General features: G+C 50.4%; 1 protein-coding gene and 1 long non-coding RNA gene across 3 annotated transcripts in view; one reads left to right on the forward strand and one right to left on the reverse strand.

Moving 5' to 3' along the window:
- The window catches only part of ZNF488 (zinc finger protein 488), a 25,599-nt gene continuing 2,742 nt past the window's right edge, over positions 1-22,857 (reverse strand). The window contains exons 1-3 of one of the 2 annotated variants that reach the window (XM_023648530.2): positions 16,059-16,365; positions 6,193-6,334; positions 1-6,085 (exon numbers count right to left, since the gene is read on the reverse strand). In XM_023648530.2, coding sequence (XP_023504298.1) covers positions 4,727-5,701 — 975 coding nt within the window. In that variant the 5' untranslated portion in view covers positions 5,702-6,085; positions 6,193-6,334; positions 16,059-16,365 and the 3' untranslated portion in view covers positions 1-4,726. Of the gene's footprint in view, positions 6,086-6,192; positions 6,335-16,058; positions 16,366-22,857 lie in introns of those variants that run through there. The other variant, XM_023648525.2, reaches the window with a different exon arrangement.
- Positions 16,200-22,857, forward strand: part of LOC111774935 (uncharacterized) — a 19,235-nt gene continuing 12,577 nt past the window's right edge. The window contains exon 1 of the long non-coding RNA XR_011424003.1: positions 16,200-16,786. This is a non-coding gene — a long non-coding RNA (uncharacterized lncRNA). The remainder of the gene's footprint in view (positions 16,787-22,857) is intronic.

Below are 22,857 nucleotides of genomic sequence, written 5' to 3' on the forward strand. Positions count from 1 at the left end.
TTTTTTAAATAAAAGATTTATTCTTTGGGAGTTATATCTTGCTGTATGATCGTTAGACTTCCTCGTGACTTCTACTACAAAAAGGAGAAAATAAGTTATGCAAATAGCCAGGGCGTGGGAATCCTTTCTCTGCAGAGAAGTGGCCTGCAGGGGAGGCCAGCTGCCTCCAGGGGGCACCAGCGCCTTCCAAGGAAAGGAAGGACGCAAAATTCCCTTGGGACAACTCCGGACCGACTTTCACTCCTAAAGATAGTTCTCTTCCTGTCCCCAGAGGAATGGGGGTGGATGGGTGAAGTCAGCAGAGCCAGGCCCAGCACCCAGGCCCCTCAAAGTCTGGGAGCATATAGAGTTAGGGGTCTCCAGCTGGGGGATCTTGCCCCTCCCCATCACCACCACTGACGAGCTTCCTTGAGTCCATGCCATTTTGGCCGTCAGTGTTTAAAAGACAACAGGATCCGTTGACCTCTAATTTCACATACGGTTCTGATTCTGGCCTTTCTTGAGGGTTGTGTTCAGCCTGGCGCTGAGGAGCCTTCACCCAGAGCCATTGAGCTCCAGGTGTCAGGACCGCCCCTCTTCACTCTCCCCGCCCCCCAAACTCAGTGGGCTTCACTCACGTCATTAACCGAATTAGATGGGCATTTGAGCAGGATCCATGGTCTAAGATTCAGGAATTGACTAGAAGTGGAAGTCCAGGATCCCAGCCTTGTCAAGGTTTTACTTCTCTCCGGATAAAAACAGAGAGAAAAGCAGATCTTGGTTAAAATTGAGCAGTAAAATGAATCTGAATTCAGAATCCCTTATTTTAGTACATCTTGGGGACTTTTATAACTCTTAATGGACTGGCTGCTGGGAGATAATTTATCAAGATATAATTAGCCGTTTTTCCAGCCGCCCTGAGTATTTTCCCCTCTGTAGCCCAAAAAGTCAGCCAAGCCTTTCTGTTCATTGACTCAGTGGCTTCTGTGTAACATGCCTAGTGACAGCATTGCCAGAAAACCTCCAAGACCCAAGACTCTGGGAGAGGTGGAAGAGAGGAGACGGAGCCATGGGAGCACAGAGGCAGACACCACACGGCCTGGGGAGACCTCACGAGGCTAAGAGAAGATACCCTCTTAGGTGGGGGTGTCGGGGGGCTTTCTGTGACCTTGAGACACAGGAGAGGAATTGAAAAAGACAGATGGCACATCCTACCAGAATCACAGGATCGGGGTGCAGAGCAGATGAAATGATATAGAGAGAACTTGAGGAATGTGGCACTTCTCACCTAGAATTGTAGAGTAAAAAGCATACCCGCTGATGGGATGTTTTGTGACAACATCACCCGTCAACTCTTAACTGATCCAGAAGGTGGAAGAGAGCACTAAGGCAAAGTCAGATTAGAAGTGACGACTCTCCAGTAAATACAGGAGGGCAGAGGAGACAGGATCTGACTGCCAAGGGGACTTTGGGAACCCAGCCTGCTGACAAGCAGGAACTGCCATGTTAATAAACTCCAAGCCATCACCTCCATAAGTCATCTGTGAGTTTGTTACCTTAAATGGCTGCAAAGCAACTTGCATCTACATCCATCTTTACCAAAATGAACTCCATCTTAAAAAGCTGAGTTAGAGGAAGAGGTCTCATTGTGCTTCTTCAATAACTTTAATTTAAATGTTTTCCAAATGTCTCTCTTGCTTGTGAGTGGAATGGTCACTGTTAGTAATAATTCCATTTGAGGCCATAGTGGCGGTTCCTCGAAGAGTGTGGGCGGGCCAGGGGAGACACACAGGGCTAGACGTCTCAGGGGTCCTCACCTTGACCAGCTCATCAGTGGACCTCCACGCCCCCTGCTATAAAGGGAGGGGATGGACCGGAAATCTGGAGTCCCTCTCAATTCTAAATTTCTATCGTATCTTAGTATAATGCATTTTGCCTTTCAAAATAATTTCACAGAAATGATGGACCAATCTAATAAGCCAGAGGAGGACAGCTGTGCACACCATTCGACAGGTGCAAAACTCATGTGAGAAGCTGATTCAAGACTCGTCAGGGGTGAGGCTGGAACCAGGCATCTCCTTCGTTCCCGCAACAAGTGTCTGCTGAAGAGCTACTACGTGTCCACATTGTTCCAGCTGCTGGGGATGCAGCAGTGAACAAAACAGCCAAAATCGCGCATGGGGCTTACAGACTAGTGATGGGAGACACCATAAACAGGATAAATCAGTAAAGTACATAGAATGCAAAACAGTGAAAAGAGCTAAAGAAAGAAGAGTGATAGGAAATGGGGGGCGGGGGTGGGCAGGGTGCAAGTGGAAATTTCAGACAATGCCTGGTCCCCAGTCCCAGTTTCTGAACCAACCACGAGGCCACGTCACCATGCCCTCCTGAGCAGGCAGGCTGGGAAGGATGTGAGCTCAGAGTTGGGCGGTCCTGGGGTCTTATTCTTGTGTTCTGCCCCTGAACCCATGGTGTTAGGAAACTCAGTTAACCTCTTGGAGCTTAGTTTCTTCTGCAGTAAAATGGGAATTAAGTATCTACTTCGTGGGCATGCTGGGCAGATGAAATGATGTAATGGATGTCAGTGCAGTGTGGAGCCTGAGGTTCAAAGCCCTGGAGGGATGCCTATGGACAACACTGCTGGCTCCTTCCAGATGCAGAGGAAAATGGCTTAGGGGGTCATCTCCTCTCCTCCAGCCCAAGCCTCCCACTGCAGCCAGAGGCCACCTCGAAGTGCCACTCGGAGCCGACCCTCTCCGCCCTGGTCCAAACTCCTCTCCTTTGAGGCCTTCCTATGTCTTTATTTCAGAGGGCCCCCCCCCCAAGTCCTCCTCACGCTGGCTTTGCCCACCCTAGCATGTCTACAGGGACCACCCTTTCTCCCTAGCCACTGCTCTCCCTGTCTGAATCACCAGCGCCCACTGGAATTTGAGGCTCAGCTCATGCCCTTCCCTGCTACCCACAGGTCTGATTTAGGCAGCCCCCCACATCCAGCACCCCAGCACAGACCTCTGTTTAGCCTCTGTCACACTGCACTCTAATCATCTCACACCCTAAGGATCATGGGCGAATTCACTGCTCCCCCAACCAGGGTTTGGCACAGAGCCTGGCACAGCATGGGTGCCCAGGGAAGCCAGTAAATGAGTGGATGGTTGGCTGTGGGTGGAGAATGGATGGTGTGTGGGTGGGAGGTGAGGGAGGATGAGAAAGAGGGACAGAGGGGTTGGGCGGGCCAGGCAGGTCATGCTGCTGCCTCGGACAAGGTGGGCTCCATGGAGATGGAGAGAAGAGGCAGAGTCTAGGGGCTTTGGATGGCTAGCTGGCCTCTGTGTGAGACCCCCACCAGCTCCTCCCCAATCACAAGCCTGAGCTCCGTGACAGAGGCCCCAGTGGAGGGTTGGAAACTGGAGGTCAAATGAACAGATCCTGACAGTGAAGTGGAAACCAGTCAAAGGAACTGCACTGACTCAAAAGAACTCCCAACGAGTGGCTTCCACACAACACGGCCTGTGCCACATCAGAGCTCCTGACCTGAGGTCTGCATTATTAGGAACAAGGACAAATGTGGGTAAACAGGATAGTTACTGAAAGAAACTCCACAGACAAGAGATAAGAAATGGCACCCAGAACTACCCCAGTCCTCATTATGTTTTCAGCATTGAGTTTCTGCATATGCTGACTTCCTGAAAGCTAAGGGGAGTGTGTGTGTGTGTGTGTGTGTGTGTGTGTGTGGTGTGTTAGACCTCCCCATTTTTCCCTTTTCACATATTCAGAATGTGAAGAACCATGGACCAGGTGGAAGGTTGAATTATTGGTCCCAATTCTTCAGGCCCCTGTACAAGGATTACACACCCACTCGTGGCTTCACCATGGGCAGTGTGCACATTTCACCCCTTAACTTCGGGCTTGGCCATTGACTTGCGTTGACCAAAGGGGCATTAATGAAAGTGACCCAAGCAGAGGCTTGAGATGTGCTCGTGTATTTGGATTTATCCTCTTGTGCTCTTGGCATAACCGTGAGAGAAGCCCAACTGTCCCAGAGAAAAAGAGCATGGACCTACATCCACCGGAAATCTGGAGCCAAGCTCAGACAAGACCAGCTCAGCCCAAGCCAACCCACAGACCCACAACCAAGGACCAGGTAACAAATACCTGAACTACCTTGGACTAAGGTCCAAGGACTGATGGACCTTGGTAATAAATATCGTTTACTCAGTGATCACACTGTGCCAGGCGCCATGCTGGCCACTCTCCACACATCTTCCCATGTAACCCTGACAACATCCCTAAGACACAGGTGTCATCATCTCCACTTTTCAGATAAGAAAACTGGGGCTCAGACAGTTAAAGCTATTTGTCCAAGGTCAGGGCTAGTAGGCAAAGGGCCGCGATTCGAATCCGGATTTGTCCGCCTCCAGAGCCCAGGCTCTTTTCCAAACTTGCTTCTGTACAGAGCAAAAGGCGTAGTGACAGGAGTAGGGCCCCGACTTTTGAAAACATTACCAACACTTTGTGCCTGTTAGTCACCATGCCCTGGATGAGCAAAGCACATCATTTTATTTCACGACTTTATTTCCTTCAAAACACATCACAGGGGCTTGGTTATCTTTTTCAAATGACGACTGAGCTGTTCATCTACAAATGCTGAAGCACACAGCCCTGCAGATGACTGTGACCAGCCCTTTCAAAGGAAGGCCCGGTGAGCCAGCTGGACGCTGTGCCCAGCTGTCTGCTCCACGGCCACCTGCTAACTGTGAGAGGTCATGTGCCGGGCGAGGTGGTGGCGCTCCCGGAAGTACTCGTGGCAAATGGGGCAAGTGAGGGCCTCCTCTCTCAGCTTCTTAGACTGTAGGTCAGGCGTCGCACGCTCTTTCTTGTGGTGGGACCGCATGTGGAAGACCAGGTCGGAGGTCAGGCGAAAGGAGAGGTTGCACTTTGCGCACCAGTTCTGGGTGGACAGGCCCAGGGAGGAGAACGTGGAGGGCAGGAGGGCCCAGGAGGCGGTGGAGGAGGCCGCCGAGGGCGTGGGTGTCTGGGCCGTGGGCTGCTTGAGCCACAGCATGGGGGCACCCACCAAAGGGCTGCAGAGAGGTGCGTTTTGGGGCGACATCTGCAGGTTCCAGAAATCGGCCGCTAAAATCTTAGAATTTGAAAGTTGGCCCCAACCAGAGGCGTCTACCGTGTTGATGAGACCCAAGAGCTCCCCCAGCGCATCTGCAGGTCCCCCTCCCTGGAGGACAGAGGTTGGCCCAGGCCTCCCTGCTGGACACCTGGCTGGTTTGCTGAAGGCGCTTCTCTGCTCCCCTCGGGCTCCAACGGGCCACACCAAGGAGACCGTGCCACCTGCTTGGTCCCTGGGGACATCCTCGGTCAGCTCCTGGGGACCGGGCCGGCCTGTAGGACCACTGTGCTCCCCTTCGTGGGCCTGCCCATCCCCCAGCCTCCTCCCAGGCCGAGGCACCTCGGTGAAGGCGCTCTGCCCCTGTGCCCAGCACGCCTTTCGCAGCATTGGCTTTCCCAGGCGGAGCTTGCCCGGGGTTGCTGACAGCGCCATCTTGGCACAGGCCTCATCCCGGCCACCACTGCCCATGGCAGCCTGGGGGCCCAGGCGGTTCGTTTTCTCCAGCAGCACAGGCTTGCGGCCCCGGCCCTGCTCAGGTTCACTAAGCCGCCATCTGTTTTCAGCCGAAGGGCCCTGCAGAGCCCCCTTCCCAGCAGCCATGTTGACCAGCAGGGCCTGAGCCAGCTGAGCAAGGTAGACAATCCAACAGCTGTCGGTCTTCAGGGCTTTAGGGCTCTAGAGGGCTCAGCCCAGGGAGGATCCCTGAGATGGGAGAGTTCCCCTGATGAGCGGGCCGGCCACACTTGGCCCACGGGGCTCTACAGAGAGAGGAAGCAACAGCAGTGACACAGGCTCTCAGGATCACCTCCCAGCACGCAGGCTGCAGCTGCCTTAAACAGTCTCCTCTCAGGCTGGCCCCGTGGCAGAGTGGTGAAGTTTGCCCACTCCGTTTCGGCGGTCTGGGATTCGCCGGTTGGGATCAAGCCATGCAGTGGCAGCATCCCACATAGAAGAGCTAGAATGACCTACAACTATGTGCTGGGGCTTTAGGGAGGAAAAAAAAAAAAGAGGAAGATTGGTAACAGACATTAGCTCAGGGCCAATCTTCCTCACCAAAAAAGCATACGTTAAAAAAAAAAACCTCCTCTTACCAGGAACCTGATGTCCGGTGTCAAATGGTGACAGGAACAAGAACTGGGGGGTGAACAAGGCTCCATGTGAATCCAGGCTTCGCCAATCCTTAGCTGTGTGATGTTAGACGAGCCACTACATTCTCTGAGCCTCGGTTTGCATCTGTGAAATGGAAGAAATGACCTTACTGCCCATGTCCTCCCTGGGGGTGGGGACAGAGGTCTCTGCTGAGAAATACCTAGAAGCAGCAGCCCCTAGAGACAGGAGCAAGGAGAGATGAGAGAAATGCACAGATTCCCCTGGCGGAAGGCCAGGGGAAGGCTGTTTGCCAGGCTGAGGAACAGAGAGGTTGGAGGGGAAGGGAGGGGCGCCTGTCCCGGGCACCATCCAGGCCTCAAGGACCCTCCAGGAGTTCTAGGTCATCTGTCAACAGTGGACTCCAGCGTGAGGACACCCAGCACCAGCGGTTCCTGCCCCACGCTCAGGCCCTGTCTGGCCCCACTGAGTGCCAAGGGCACAGAGGGAGGTCACAGCATCAGGATGTCACAGCGTGTGGAGGAGTGTCGCCTTCATAGTCCTTGCTCCTGACAGCATCTGTCTCTGTTCTGACTTCACCCCATAACCCCTCAGGCTGCCAGACCTGTCTCCCAGCCTAGCAGCCTCTTTGTCCACACCACATGCCCCACCAGCTTCTGTGTCGTCTCCCTATTCCTCAGAGCCAGGCTTCTTGGAAGAGTCACATGTCCCCACTCGTCCCCCCACTCCCAGCCCAGCCCCGTGTGTTGGGCAGTGGTCCCCGCCACTGCAGAGCCGAGCCTGCTCTGGCCGAGACCAGCCAAGGTCGGATTGCCCAAACAGCGGCCCCTGCTCAGTCTTACTCATTCTTGCCCAGGGTCACCCAGATGCCCCCAGGTGTTGTTTCAGGCTCCCCCTGCACATGGACACCCGCATTCCCCATGGTACCCATGAACTCCAGCTCATTCGGCAAAGCCCAGCTTGGGCGTGGCCCCTCTCTGTGCCTCCCCCGATCCTCTCAGGCACTGAGAACACTCCTGCCTCCACCACTGCCGTACCTGGACCAACGTCCCGCATTGCACCACGTGTAACATCATATTTACCCACTTGTGGTTTACTGCAAGGCAGGCCCTAAGAGTCCAATACATCAGTTCACCTCGCCATCTGAGTCCTTCCTAGCGCCTGCTCACAGCAGCGGTCAGCAAACCTTGGCTGAATGAATGAATTCGGGAACATGAAATGGGTTTAGCAACCGTCAGAAGAAATCAATGTTATCCTCACAAAGCATGCAGCCGTCTCCCCCCAGTACAGACAGGACAATGTGAGCCCCTCATGTTTCCGTGGGGTCCCAGGGAGGAGAAAAGCGCATCATGGGAAGGGCGGGGGCACCTGCTCTGAGGCTCTCCTGCACCTGCCTCCCCCAGGAGCCTCTCTGCAGGCCCGCAGCCCCACCTGGTCCACAACCCCGGCAGGTGAGGAAGTTGCTATCTGCAGCAAAAGGCATCCTTTTCTCTCCAACCCGGACATGAGACCAATATGAGGCACCATAAGGCCCTCCAGCCTTGCCCTATCCCCTCACCTCCCCTTGACCCCGGCATTTCTTTCCCCAGTGAGAAGCCCCTCAGTTTCTCCTCAGGAAAGTGGCAGCCCAGGGTCAGCCACTTGAGCCGACTGGGAAAGGCTCAGTGGCCTGTGGGTGCCAAGAATCCTCCCAAGGATGAGTCCACGCAAGGAGCTCAGGCTCTGAAGGTGTCCTTCCTCCAGGTAGGGGACAGACCACACTGATGGTGGCTGAAGGAGGAGCTGGAGGGGGCAGATCTGCCCAATGTGGGATGAGACAGAGACGTCCATCACAGTGTTGTGCACAGTGAGGATAAACAACAAACTGCTCAACGCCGCACGACAGAGACTTGTGGTAAGTTGTGATGCGTAGCCGAGATGAAGCGTTGTGTAGCCTCGGAATGGAATGTGTAATATGCCTACAATGTAACGTTGAGGAGGAAGAAGGGCAAAAAGGTTATATATTTGGTGTAATCTATTCTTGGCAAAAACACATAAGCCAAAGGAAGAATCCTTGAAGGAAATATACAGAAATGACCAACAGGTCGTATTTTTCATTAACTTCCTAACTTGTTTGTTCATTCATTCAGCAAACCTTTGCAGACAGCCTTATGCATGCCGGGTCTGTCCTAGGTGCTGTGGTGACAGTGGTGACAAGACAGTCCTGGGATGTGCTGAGCAGCAGGACAGTACGCATTGGCCTACATGTGTGTGCGTGTTATAAATGGGCAAGTGTGGCATTTCAGCTGAGCCCTGAGGATGGAGAGGGGTTTGCCCAGGACTCATGAAAGGGTGGAATCTCCCTAGTAGAAGGGGAAGACTACATGAGAACAGAAAGGAGGAGAAAATGTGGGAGAAACGTTGCAGGATCAGGGATGGACAGTCACTAACCAGAGCAGCCTGGGGGGCCTGAGGAATGCCCCATCGAAGAGGCGACACTAGCCCTGGGTGTTGATGGATGAATAGGAGTGCATCAGGAAGTGATGGTGAAAACGGCACAGGCAAAGTCAAAGTGGCAAAGAAGGACTGGGCACATTCCAGCCATGAGGAGATGGTTGCGGGGAAGGAGCTCAGGGTGACACAGAGGTGCCCCTAAATAAGACCTTTCTATTCATACTGAGCCAGGCCAGACCGGCATGTGAATACAGCCCAGTGAGTGAGGCAGGGGAGGGCAAGGGGAGAGGGGCAGAGTCAGAGGCAGCAGTGTGCACAGCTCCTTGCCATGAGGAGCTCTGAGCACCTGACCCCCATGAACGCCCGTGTCCTCAGGCTCCCCCAGGAGGTGGAGCAGCCCCCCAGTGCAGATGGAGGGGCGGAGGGACCCCCTGTCCACTTGCCTTCCACAGTCAGATCAGGCAGAGGGGGTCAAGCCCGGGTCTGATCCCCAGTGCAGACACGCACAGCATTCCCCCCACACTCCAGCACCAGGGGCCAAACTAAACCCAGGGAGACAACCCTTTTCCGGTATGGAAATTATACTCCAGTGCCCTGTCCTTCCAAAGCCTGCAACTGGACCCTGGTGTGAGGACTTCCAGTGAGGCCCAGGGGGCTGCCCACAAAGCAGAAGGAATGGGTTTCCCCTGCACCTGCTCACACACGACACCAGCAGGGTAGGCATGCCGGGGCTCAGGCGTGCGGAGCGCCATCCACAGCCTGCCCTGCCCTGCTCACTGTCACCCTAGCCGGCCCTGGAGAGGGACTGTCTGTCTGTTCCTCTTTGTACCCCACTGGGCCTCACGGGCGGCAGGGAGCAGCTCTCAGCAAGGGTTGGCTGTCCCGCACTGAAGACGCTCTTTTGCTCCAGGGTCTTAAACCCACACGTGGAAGGGGGTTGCGTGATCTCTGTGACAACAGGGCACCGGTCACATGCTGTGGCGTGGTCTGCCACCCGGCGTCCTCCTCCGCAAACCCGAGTTCCGTCCGGGAGCTTGCCAGGACTCTGAGGCAGCTCAGTCCCTGTCTTCTCCAAGCGTACTTCTCCAGTCCTCCCTTTGACACTGGGACCACCCCTCCCCACCCCCACCGTAACCTTCTAATTAATCTTCTTGGCTAAGTTGGCCAGAGTCAGGCTTTGCTGTTAGCATCCAAAGAACGCTGACTCCTATAGATGTGACAGCTCACCTGGCTCAGAGCTCTAGGCCACCTGCTTTCACCTCCAGGACCCCATCAGGGAGGAAGGATGCCTGTCAGCCTCCAGGCAGCAGTGGCCCTGCTCACAGAGCACGCAAGGCTGCCTCCACCAGCCAGTTCTGACCCGGTTGACAACTCTAACAGGTTTGAGCCCTGATTTACAGCAGTTTTTGTCCCCTGATGCTCAGCATGCTGATTTTTCTCCCAAATCATCAGAAGTGCCAGGACACTTTGAGCACCTGGGGACAGGAGCTCCTGTAGGCACAGGTGTCCACAGGGGTAAAAGCTGGAGCAGTAGACACCCAGGCATGCAGGGTTGGTCTGGGGCTGTGCCTGGCCCCTGCTCCCACACCTGGGGGCAGCCTTCTCTCCACCTGGCCTTGGCCCTGGTCCAATTGAGGGGTCTCCCGTGTCTCCACTCACCGGAAGTGCCCACCCTTGGTTCTCCTCACACAGTCATCCACTTGCATCTCCTCTGCCCACTTATCCACTGTCCTCTTGTGCCAACCTGCTGGGCACACACAGGTGGACCAGCCTCCCCTTTGCCCTTGAGGTGCTCATGGCTTGGAGGGGAGACACACAGTGGCCTCATGTGAGGTTGGCACCCAGAAGGGGAGGGTGCCATCAACCTGCTGGAGAGGCATTCATCTCTGCTCTTCCATAGTCAGCTCCACCAGCGAGGTCTGCAAACTGGGAAAACTGGCTTCAAGCGCCTCCCTCAGCTTGTGAGCGGTACTGCTGGACCACACTCCACTGAGTGTTCCGAGTTTTCATCACTAGAAAGTAGTTGTCCCCGGGGCCCTGAGCCCCCTCCTCACAGGGACCTCCATGGGCTTGTCATGCATAAATGCCACTAGGGCTCATGTCAGCTCCTTTCTCTGGCCCTGCCTCCTGCCTCCACCCCACCCCCCCCCCCATGAAAGCACACACAGGCACCCTGCCCTCACTCTCTCGGTGGCAGGAGTCTGTGACAGGCACTGTGCATGTCACCTCTTCCGTCTTCACTGCACCTGGAGGATCATCACTCTCTTTCACAGATGAGGCAGCCCTGGGCTCCCCAGAGCTAAACATCCTGCCCGATGTCCCCTGCAAGTAGGAGGCACGCTGGGACTGAAACCCACAAGTGTATCCCCAAAGTCTGCTTGGGTTGCACTCCCTGTGTCACCCTCACAGTGGCCCCGACGGTGAGCACCAAGTCCAACCTGTGTGCCACCAAGGGGATCTGAGCCCCTCCTAATCCTTCCAAACTAATTCCTCAAAGGGGATGCCACTGACATGAGAGAATAGTGCTAGCCAGTGCTTCTTGAGGAGGCAGAGGTGGACACCCCAGTCCACTGAGTGACCCTCAGCTGACCAGCCCACCTCTCTCAGCCTCAATTTCCCATCTATAAACTGGGGTTGGGCTAGATCATCTCTACAGTCCTTTCCAGGTCGGCCAGCGGATGACTCCAGTGGGATGAAGCCAATTCTTCCCTTTCTCAAAGAGTAACTGGTCTGCCTGAAGCCCTATTGCTGAGCTTCCATGAGCTCACACAACGACACACAGCCAGATACCCTCACACCCTCACATGCACACACAGACACCCCCATCTCTCTCATGTGCTCCCTCTCTCTCTTTCATCCTCAGACGGTTCTCCACATGACAGTTGACATGTTTGGAATCAAAGGACATCTTCCCAAGCCTGGGCAGGAGCCTGGCTTGCTCTCCTCTGGGTCCTGTTGAACCCCTGCCTGCCTCTGCAGACAGCCCCACTGAGCTGCCTTCACCGCTCAGGCCCCCTTTGCCAACCACAGCCGTGTAGGCCCAGGTGCCAGCAGTGTCCAGAGTGCCCTGAGCCATGGATGTGACTGCCCTCTTCTCAGCACTAAAATTGGGACACGTGGTGTTAACCGCAGGATGGGTATTTGCTAGCAGGATGCTTCATGATACAGAAATAGAGGCCACTGCTTACTGACTGCGTTAAGTGTCTACGTGCCAGAGACTGAACACACCTTCTTTCACTGAGTTTTCACAACGACCACGTGAGGGAAGCTGCCTGTCTCTGCCAAGCGCGTTCGTCCCCAGCCTGGCAAACACCCCGTCAGTAACGCAGCACAGCACTCCAGCCTCTGAGACCCTGGCGGAGCTGGATTCTGCCCCTGCTGTGTTAGATCTCCATCCAGCGCCATGCTCCATGAATGCTATCGCCCAAATCTTAATAATAATAGTGAGAACGAGGAGGAGGGGGAAAAGGCAATGACGTAATAACAATAATAATAACAAAGAGGAGGAGACAGAGATGCAGAACTGACGGGGACCTATGGCATGACCGACCTCCCTGAGGGTCACCACTCTCAGGTGCGTCAGCACTGCTGGGGTAAGTCACTTGGACAAGTGCAAAAACGTCCTACAAAGCTCCATCTGGGACTCCATCTAACCCCGGTCCACTCTTCTGGGACAATCGCCAGATTGAAGCCTCTCAAAATGGAAAAGGATGTGAGTCTGACATGGCGCATCCCGAGGGAGCCCCTCCAGCTCCGAATGCTCAAAGCTTCTTGTTGAAGAACTCACAGGCCCTTTCCCAGGGTCAACATCAGACCTGGAGTCTCATCCAGCTCCAGCCTCCCTGCACGCCTCTCCCGTGATCCCCAACACATCTCCGATGACCTCTGCAGATGAGTGAGGTCATCTCTGGGGTCAATCCATGCCCTGGGCAGTGAGTTCTGGGTCAGGAGACCACATGCACAGTGGCTCTGTGCTGCCTCGCTCCTCCTTTCCCACATGGACCACCCAGAGCCCTTTGCACCCGGAGGATGTTCCCTGCCCGAAGGGCCCTGGGCAAAGCGGAGCTGCCCTTCCTCTTTCTCCTTCCACAGACACCGCGGCCCTGGCAGTACATCGGCCTGTGCAGCTCTTGTTCTCCCTGCTCTGATCCATTATTAAAGGACCCTTTGCCATCCTCCGCTCTCCTCAATAGCCTCAGTTCCTTCTGGGCTCTCGACCTCAGGGGTATGTCTCCCTCAGGCTCCCACCCACTCTAGGCCACCAACCAGGGGCTACTGACCAACAAAGAGAGTGCTACATTCTGAGGGATGAGGCCTCACCCACCCCCTGTGGAAAAGCATGTGTGTCTTGGTTTATTACCTATTCCCAGGGACGTGACTGCAGACTCTGATCATTCCTTCATCTGGGAAGCACTGACCATAGTCCACCTTCCTATTCCTGCCATATCCAGGCCGTCCCGGATAACCAGGCTTACAGCCACGTAGAGGTCAAGTGTGCGGACTCTAGGGTCAGAATGACAGGACCACATCCGGCTCTGCCCTTACCAATCCTGCGACCGTGGGCAGGGTGCTGGTCCTCTCCCTGCCTCTGTTTTCTCATCTGAAGAAAAGGATCACCTCACTGCCCGCTTCATCAGGGGGCCGTCAAGATGAATGGATGCACATATCTAAAGCGCTAAACAGCCTGGCTCGATAAAGCTTAGGTAGCATCAATTTATTATCACACTAGGCCAAGGTTCAGACTCAGTTTCATGGCTGCTTTCCCTCCACTCACGTGCTGCCAAGGACCAGCACACAACAGTGTTTAAGGAGGGACCAAATGCCTGGGCTTCTTCGTCCTGCCCCCTCGGTTTACAGAGGAAAGAACTCTTAGCAAACACCGGACGATCTTGTGTTCCTGAGATGTCTGAAGATGCTCACCCCCCAAGTCACTGACCAGACTCCAGTTGGTCCAAGCTGCAGCTCAGAAAATAGATTTTATCAATGGCTCGTCTACCCCACCAGCCATGCCTTCCTGTGTCTGCCTTCCACTTCAGCAAAAGCAAACAGGAGCAGAAAATATCTCCTGTGCTCTATTCCTTTGGCTTTCCTAGCCTCTGGAGTTGCTTTTCTAATCCTTTTGCAAGATTCCAGAGGATAATCATCTATCTACTTCTTCCACATATGGATTGTGAAGTCCTGGGTTTCCTGAGAAGAGAAACACACCTGTTTTCTAGACATCCTCCTAGCCCTGGAGCCCTGTGAAAACTAAAAACTCAGGCTTTCCTGGAGGCCAGCTGGTGGAGCCATGGAGCCGGGGGACCAGAGGACTCCCCGGCCAGCTCTCACAGGCTCCATGTCCAACTCTGCCTACAACCCTCCAGCAGCAATTCCTGCTGTGTTAAAGCAAAACCAAATGCAGGCTTCCCAGCCTTCAGCCAAGCCTCAGCGAGGTCAGCTGGAGTCCTAACACAACGCGGCCACACGGACCAATTCCACTGGCAGCCTTCAGGGGAACAGTCCACGGTTTCTTCATCACTGCTCAGCCAAATTCTACCTGATGCCAACAATAGCCTCATTTGCGAGAAAGAAGGAAAGACACAGTCTACTTAAAGAAGGAAAAGAAATTTAAAAGCATTGCCACTCACGACCTAGCCCTGAATTAAAAAAAAAAAAAAAATTGCGTGATTATCTGTTCAAAGAAAACTTGTCACCTGGACTTCTGGGGGGAAAAATCTGCTAGGCAAAACAGACATGACAGTTCTAAATCATTTGAAAAGCATTCCTTCCCCACCCCCTGAATTCTGATATACTACAAGTCAGTGGTTAAACGACGTAAAAGACTATTTAACGATTCAACTCAGAAAATAGTCTGCCAAATTGAAGTGCCATGCATCTACCTAGGAATTTGCCCAACGTTCTTTAATCTAGAAATTATTTCAATACACACGCTGCAATCCTCTTTCAGCATATTTAATTTTTGTTCACTTCTGCATGATTTATCTACTGACACATTTCCTTTTCCATATCAACGGAAAAGTTAAGCTGAATTATCATTAAAAACCATAACAAACTAAAAGGACAGGTTAAACTATTTATAAGAACCAAAAGATACAAGTGTTAGGTGATAATTAACAGCTTTAAAAACAAACAAGCTTTTTACAGCATAGTATATATAATATGTGTGTGTATGTACATGTTTGAAAATGTAGCTATACATATCACAAAAATCTCCTTGAGTACTGAAATTATGTCTCTCCGACAAGATTAAATTTTTAACAAGAAGCAAAAAATTGCTTTGATATACAACACTTCTACTTTATTCCTCAAAAATGAATCAGATTTGTTTTTCTTGATTTCTTCCCTTAGTATGTGTCTAAGACGATCTTTGGTATTAAGATGAAATATTTTCACCATGGTCCTACCTAACATACACAAAAACGTTAATTTCAAATGCCACAATAATTGCTATTAAAGGTCTGCTTCATTCAATAGTAATTATGTGACAATTTCTGCACATCAGCAGCACTGACAACTATTTATTTTAGAAATTTGCAGTTAATTTCTAATTTCAACTCTCACCCAAATGTGTCATGTGCAAAGCCCCGGCCTCCCTATTGTCTGCCCACAGCTGAGCTCTGAATCCCACCCTCTCGGTCCCCAGGAACCTGGCCTTGCACTGCACAGAAGCATGGCTTGGGCCCCAAGGTCCCTTAATGTTCCTGCAAAGTTTAGCTTCCTGGTGTGTTGTCTGTGCCTACTACTAAAGGCAAAACGTCAAGGAAAGGATTCAGGCAATGCCTTGTTTCTAAAGCCAAATCTCTTCTTTCAGCTCACCCTGAAGTCTCGGGATTTATGACTTGATCATTCATGTATTTTTCCCACGACAGGCACTGAACAGGTTACATGCTCCGATCTTTGGGTACAATCTGCTGGGGAAAGGATATGGGGCAGATGCTCAGTAATTACCCTAGTGCCCAGGGGAAGCCCCAGCTGAGAATCACCAAGCAACACACAATGAGTGGATGAGTGGGTGGATGGACGGATGAATGAAAAGAATTGCAGCCGAAAAAGTCAACCCGCAGGGGAAAAAATCCAGTAGAATTCTTGTTGTGGGGGTGGGTGGGGGGAGAGAGAGAAAGAAAGAGAAGGAGGAGGACAGGAGAAAGATAAACAAGAGATAGACAAGAAAAAGTGAGATAAATGAGAGAGAAATCAGGAAAAGAGATGGCCACAACGGACAGAGGCAGAGGGCAGGGACAGGGGTGGCAGAGAGGGAAAAAAAGGAGAGATGGAGAAGGCTGGTGACAGAGGGAAGAGAAGGGCCAGGCAGTCCAAGGCAGGACTGCGGACTCTGCCCCGGGGACAAGTCAGGAGAAGGGAGAGGAATCTCGCGCGCACTCGCGGCCGGTCTGGCGAGCAGGGCAGCGCGCCTCACCTGTGCTCTCCCACGGAGCTGGCCGCTGGAGACGCTTCCGCAGCCCGGGCGCCGCCAGTTCTGGAGCCGCAACCCCCGGGTCGGATTGGCGCATGAGCCCTGGGGCCGGGCGGACCCCGCCTTCCCGCCCGCTCCCGCCTCGGGGAGGGGCCTCCAGCTGGCAGAACCCGCTGATGGGAGGACACAGAGGATCCGCTGCCCAGGCACTGCGGGCAGAGGTGGGCGCCCAGGCGCACGCCGCTCCGCGCCCGCTTGGCGGGGCCGGCGCTCCGGGCTCAGCTCTGAAACCCCGCCCGGCGCCCCAGCTGGTTCCAGCCCCTGCCTGGCGCCTCCAACGGCGGGACTGAGGACGGGGTGGGCCGCCCCACGGTTCGTCCAGCCCCCGCTGCCTTTGGAGGTGGCGCCCTGGGCGGGACAGAGGCTGCACTTGTCGCTGCTCACTCGCCCTCTGCGCTGAGACTTCTTTCCTGGGTCTGCGGGACCCAGGTGACAGGAAGGACTGCTGTCCATGTGGTCCGCGCCCCGCGGCTGCCGATCCTCCAAAAGCCACCCAGAGACCCCATCCGCGCTCCGGACTCTCCCTCCCCCTCCCGGCTGAGTAGCCGCGCAAGCTGCATCTTGGCAGCACCCCTACAATCTCCCAGACTTCACTGGAGCTGTCCCCGTGCCTCTCTGCATTCCCCGAGAGCTCCCTCAGTTGTCAAGTGGCGGCACTGTCCCAGATAATGGTGAGTTCTCTGACCTCAAAGAAAACCAAGGTCTTGGGGAAATTAACTACCCACGGAGCGTGGGACAGGCTAGCGCCAAAAGGTGGGGGCAGCAGGGAATGGACTCTGAGTGTGCACGTTCGTGCCAGGGCTGGATGACGTAGGGCTTTTCCCTGTTTGAGGGGTGAGAGAAGAGGGAAGCAGAGTCGCAGGCCACCAGAATTCTTGCAGGGGCAGCCAGGTGTGTGGGTCACATTGTTTGAGCCCAGTGGGGCTGCAGAGCAGATTAGACCGGGGAGGAGAGAATCACTGAGGGACTGAGGGGGAGACCAGCCCTGAGTGCCTGCTCCTCCCTTCCTTCCTCCCTCAGTACGTGTTCTGACCCATGGAGGTAGGGCGGGCACGGACATAAGGCGACAAGGCGCTGTGCTTTTCCCCAAGGTCTTGCAGCATCTATTACAAAGCTAAGATTGTAAAAGAATAAAATCATGATACATTGAAAGAAGGGAAGGGGGATTCAGCACACACATTAAAACTTTGGGGGATGGTCCCCAAAGCAAATCTTATTTTATATCACAGAACATCCAGGATAACCTCGAAAATAATCTGTCCATGTAGAATTCTGTATCTAACTCTACCGTTATTCAAGGCTGAGCACAAAACAGAGATATTTCCAGATGTGCAAAGCCTAAGGTTATCACCCACACAACGTTGGTGAAAGAACTACTAAAGAATGTACTTAAGAAGGAAGGAAACAGATGAAAATAGTGGGTTTAAAGAAACAACGGGGAGCAAAGGAGCTGAGAAAACAGGCTGACTGCTGGAAACATCTATACACTGAAAATCACAGGGACAGTCACTAACTTGGAGAGGTTCTTTTGAAAAGGAAGGAGAGTATGATGTAGGGTTGGATAGGAGGAGTGTCAGAGGGTAGAGCAGTTAAAGAGAGTTTCAGCCATGCTCATGGGGAGTCCTGGAGCCATCAGAGGAGCCTGAGCTCTCCTAGGCATGGGGCTGCCTCAGTGTCCCTCTACACTCAGTCCTTGACCAGCAGCAGGGGTGTTCCCTCTGTGTGAATGTGGGGTAGATTGTGGTGGTGGGTGGTGGGTTCCCAGAGCACCCTGCCCCCCAATTACACTTCCTAATGTCAGAGCTGAGTGGTGCATCTTCATGGCCCCCACAATGGAAATGGACTTGACCTACCAATGAAAGACAGTTTGTCAGGTTGTTTGTTTGTTTTTAATCTAACTATATGCCTTTTAAAAGAGACAACTAATACATAAGGACATGAAGAAGTTGACTGGAAAAGATATGCCAGACATGCTGGACAAACCCAAAGAAGGCTGGAGTCTTCAACACAGAAAAACATTATTAGGGTTAAAGAGGGTAAGTTCCTAATGATAGTTTCATTTCCCAGAAAGATACAAATATTTTAAGCTGGCATGCACCAAATAAAGTAAAAATGATGAACAAAAATGATAAATGATAAGAAGAAATTGGTTAAATCCACTATTACAGTGAGAAATTTCAAAACTCATCTGTCAAGAAGACGAAATATTACTTAAAACAAGCAAGGTTTGAGCAACAACGAATATTTGGTGTAATAGGCTTATAAAGAATCCTGCACCTAGTCATGTATGGAAACAAGTCTCAATAAAACTTAAAGAAACAGTATCATACAGGCTACGTTCTCAGATACCACAATGCAAATAGGTGGGAGATCAATGAGAAAAATAGTTTTTGACAAACCAAATGCAATTGAAAATTTAAATCATACATGTAAATAATTAGGGATCAAAGGACAAATCCTTTCTTTTGATTTTTGTAGTGTCTATTTCATTTATTTCTGCTCTAATTATTATTATTTTCCTCCTGCTGACTTTAGGCTTGTTTGTTCTTCTTTTTCTAGTTCTGTTAGATGTAATATAAGATTACTTATTTGAGTTTTTCTTGTTTGTTGAGGTGGGCCTCTATTGCTATGAATTTCCCTCTTACAACCGCTTTTGCTGCATCCCATAAGAGTTGGTATGTTGAGTGTTCATTTTCATTTGTCTCCAGGTATTTTTTTATTTCTCCTTTGATTTCTCCACGGATCCATTGGTTGGTCAGTGGCATGTTGTTTAGTCTCCACATATTTGTGATTTTCCTAGCTTTTTTCTTGTAGTTGATTTGTAGTTTCCTAGCATTGTGGTTGGATGAGATGCTTGATATTTCAATCTTCTTAAATTAATTGAGGCTTGCCTTGTTTCCCAACACATGGTCTATCTTTGAGAATGTTCCATCAGCACTTGAGAAGAATGTGTATTCTGCTGGTTTTGGATGGAATGGTCTATATATATCTAGTAAGTCCATTTAGTGTTTCATTTAAGGCCAATGTTTCCTTGTTAATATTTTGCCTGGATGATCTATGCATTGATATAAGTAGGGTGTTGAGGTCCCCCAGTATTATTGTGGTGTTGTCAATTTCTCCCTTTATGGCTGTTTGTTGTTTTATATACTTTGGTGCTCCTGTGTTAGGTTTATACATATTCCTAAGTGTTTTGTCCTCTTGTTGGAATCTCTCTTTCATCATTATATACTACCCTTCTTTGTCTCTCATTGTCTTTTATCTTGAAGTCTACTTTGTTTGATACAAGTACGGCTACTCACTTTCTTTTGTTTGCCATTTCCTTGGAGTATCATCTTCTGTCCCCTCACTCTGAGCCTATGTTTGCCTTTAGAGCTGAGATATGGTTCCTGGAGGTGGCATATGGTTGGGTCTTGTTTTTTAATCCAACCAGCCACACTGTGTCTTTTCATTGGTGAGTCAATCAATTTACATTTAGAGTGATTATTGATATATGAGGGCTTAATACTGCCATTTTATCTTTTGTTTTCCAGTTTTTTTATATTTCCCCTGTTTCTTTTCCCTCATATTTCTGACTGCCATTTCAGGTTGGCATTTTCTCTGATGGTTTTCTCAATTTTTTCTTTGTTTATGATTTGTACCTTTGCTCTGACTTTTTGTTTAGTGATTACCATGAGGTTTGTATACAAGACCTCACAGATGAGGTAGTCCATTTTCTGACAGCATCTTATCTCCATTAGCCAAGCAGATTCCATCCTCATCCTCTTCCCCTTCTGAATTACTGTTGTCACAAATTATTCTCTTTTGCATTCTGAGTTTGTGACTAAATTGAAGTGTTTATACTCATTTTTGATGCTTTCCTTCACTTTATCTTTTATCTTATACTTAAGTGTTTGCTAACCTATTCTGATAGAGAGCTACAGTTTTCTGATTGTGTCTATCTATTTATCTCCTTGCTCAAAGCTTTGTGAACCTTTGCCTTTTCATTTCAGATAGGAGGGATCCTTTCCTCCTTTCTTGTAAGGCAGGTCTTGTAAGGCAATGATCTCCCTCGGTTTTTGTTGATCTGGGAAAGCATTTATTTCTCTATCATATCTGAAAGATAACTTTATTGCATAAAGAATTCTTGGCAGAAAGATTCTGTCCTTCAGAATTTTGAATATATCCTTCCATTGACTCCTAGCCTGTAAAGTTTGTGCTGAGAAACCTGCTGAAAGCCTGACAGGGGTTCCTTTGTAAGTTGTTCTCTTCTGCCTTGCTGCCCTTAATATTTTTTCTTTGTCATTGACTTTTGGTAGTTTTATTATTATATGTCTTGGAGAAGGTCTTTGCATTGATGTCATTAGGATTTCTATTGGCTTCAAGTACTTGTAAGTCCAGTCTCTTCCCCAAGCTTGGAAAGTTCTCAACTATAATTTCTTTCAACAAGCTCTCTGCTCCTTTCTCCCTCTCTCCTCCTTCTGGAATACCTACTATCCTTATGTTACTTTTCCTAATTGAGTCAAATATTTCTCAAATACTGTCTTCATTTTTCAAAATCTTAGTTCTCTCTCCTCCTCCACCTGAAGCATTTCTAAATTTCTATCTTCTAATTCACTAATTCTGTCCTCTGTATCATCTGATCTATTTTTTATGGTTTCTGCATTATTTTTCATCTCATTAATTGTGTTCTTCATATCCAGAATTTCTGTATAGGTTTTTTTAAGGGCTCCAATCTCTTTGGGAAGTATTCCTTCTGCTCACTAATTTTATTCCTAAGCTCAGTGAACCGTCTTTCTGTATTTTCTTGTAACTCGAGTTTCTTTATGACAGCTATTTTGAATTCTCTGTCATTTAGATTGTAATCTCCTGTTTGGTTTGTAAACTTCAGGTTTGCTCTCTGGAGACGTGTCATTTTCCTTCTGCTCTGGAGTGTTACAGTAGTTCTTCATGGTGTTCCATGAATTGATCCTCTGTTGGTGTGTCTTTGGTGGAATCAAGTCACAGATTCCACCTGCCACAGCTGAGGCCACGAAGGAGCTGTGCTTTCTGATCCTGCCCTGTCCAGTGGTATTTGTGCCAGTCAAGGCACTCTGCATTCACACAAGCTGCTGCAGCTGTTTAATGATTTGCACTTGTGAGGGTAGGGCACCTTTGTTCCAGCCAGCACTGAGCTCAGTGGGCAGGGGGCCTTTTCGGGGATGGAGCCATCACCACTCAGTGGGGAGTGTTCACACGAGTGGGGCCACTGCAGCACAGTGGCCATTCCTGTGGGCCAGGCTACCACTCCAAAAGCATTGCTTGTGGGCTGGGCTGCTCCCAACTCCACTCACAGTTGCACTGTCTACCACATGAGGACCTAGGACCTGGATCACTGCTGCTGGGCAGGGGGAGACAGCCACTCCCCTTGTTCCACTGCTTCCCAGGGACCCACTCCCCCCACCTTCAGATGCAAGGCTGCATGGATCTCTCAGGTGTCCTGTTGTGCTTTGTAGGGAATCCTTTGTTCCTCTGTTGGTTAATGAATGTCCTTTTAGTTGTAACTTGGACGGGAGAGACTAAGGGAAATTAGAAATGAAAGAGGAGAAATTACAACAGCTACCACAGAAATACAAAAGATTATAAGAGAACATTAAGAAAATCAATATGACAACAAACTGGACAATCTAGAAGAAATGGATAAATTCTTAGACTCTTAAAACCTGCCAAAACTGAATCAAGAAGTAATACAGAATCTGAATAGACCAATCACAAGTAAAGACATTGAAATAGTAATCAAAAACCTCCCCAAAAATAAAATCCAGGACCAGAGGGCTTCTCAGGAGAATTCTACCCAACATTCAAAGACAATTTATTCCCTATTCTTCTCAAACTATTCCAAAAAATTGAGGAAGATGGAAATATTCCTAACACATTGTAAGAGGCCAACATCACCCTGATCCCAAAAACAGACAAGCACAACACAAAGAAGAAAAATTACAGGCCAATATTGTTAATGAACATAGATGCAAAAATCCTCAACAAAATACTGGCAAACTGAATACAGCAATACATTAAATAGACCATACACCATGATAAAGTGGGATTCATACCAGGGACACAGGGATGGTTCAACATCTGTAAATCAGTCAATGTGATACATCATATCAACAAAAGGAGGAACAAAAACCACATGATCATCTCCATAGATGCAGAGAAAGCATTTGACAAGATCCAACATCTGTTCATGATAAAAACTCTCAATAAAATGCATTTAGAAGGAAAATACCTCAACATAATAAAGGTGATATATGACAAACCCACTGCCAACATCATACTCAATGGGGAAAAACTGAAAGCCATCCCACTGAGAATAGGAACAAGACAAGGATTCCTACTCTCACCACTGCCGAGGGGCAGTGCTGTCCCTGGGGTCAGTGGGGCAGGACGCGGCCAAAGGAACGCCAGCTGCGGTGAGGGGAGAGGCAGGATGGTCAGGATGGGACCCAACGAGCAGAGCCCTGATATATAGAACATTCCATCCAAAAATGGCAGAATACACATTCTTCTCAAGTGCACATGGAACATTCTCAAAGATAGACCATATGTTGGGAAGCAAAGGAAGCCTTAAGAAATTTAAGAAAGCTGAAATTCTATCAAGCATGTTTTCTGATGATAATGCTATGAAACCAGAAACCAACTACAAGAAAATACCTGGGAAAGTCACACATATGTGGAGACTAAACAACGTGCTACTCATCAACTATTGGACCAACGGAAAAATCAA

Source organism: Equus caballus, chromosome 1 (genome assembly GCF_041296265.1).
Source record: "Equus caballus isolate H_3958 breed thoroughbred chromosome 1, TB-T2T, whole genome shotgun sequence".
Lineage (NCBI taxonomy): Eukaryota > Metazoa > Chordata > Mammalia > Perissodactyla > Equidae > Equus > Equus caballus.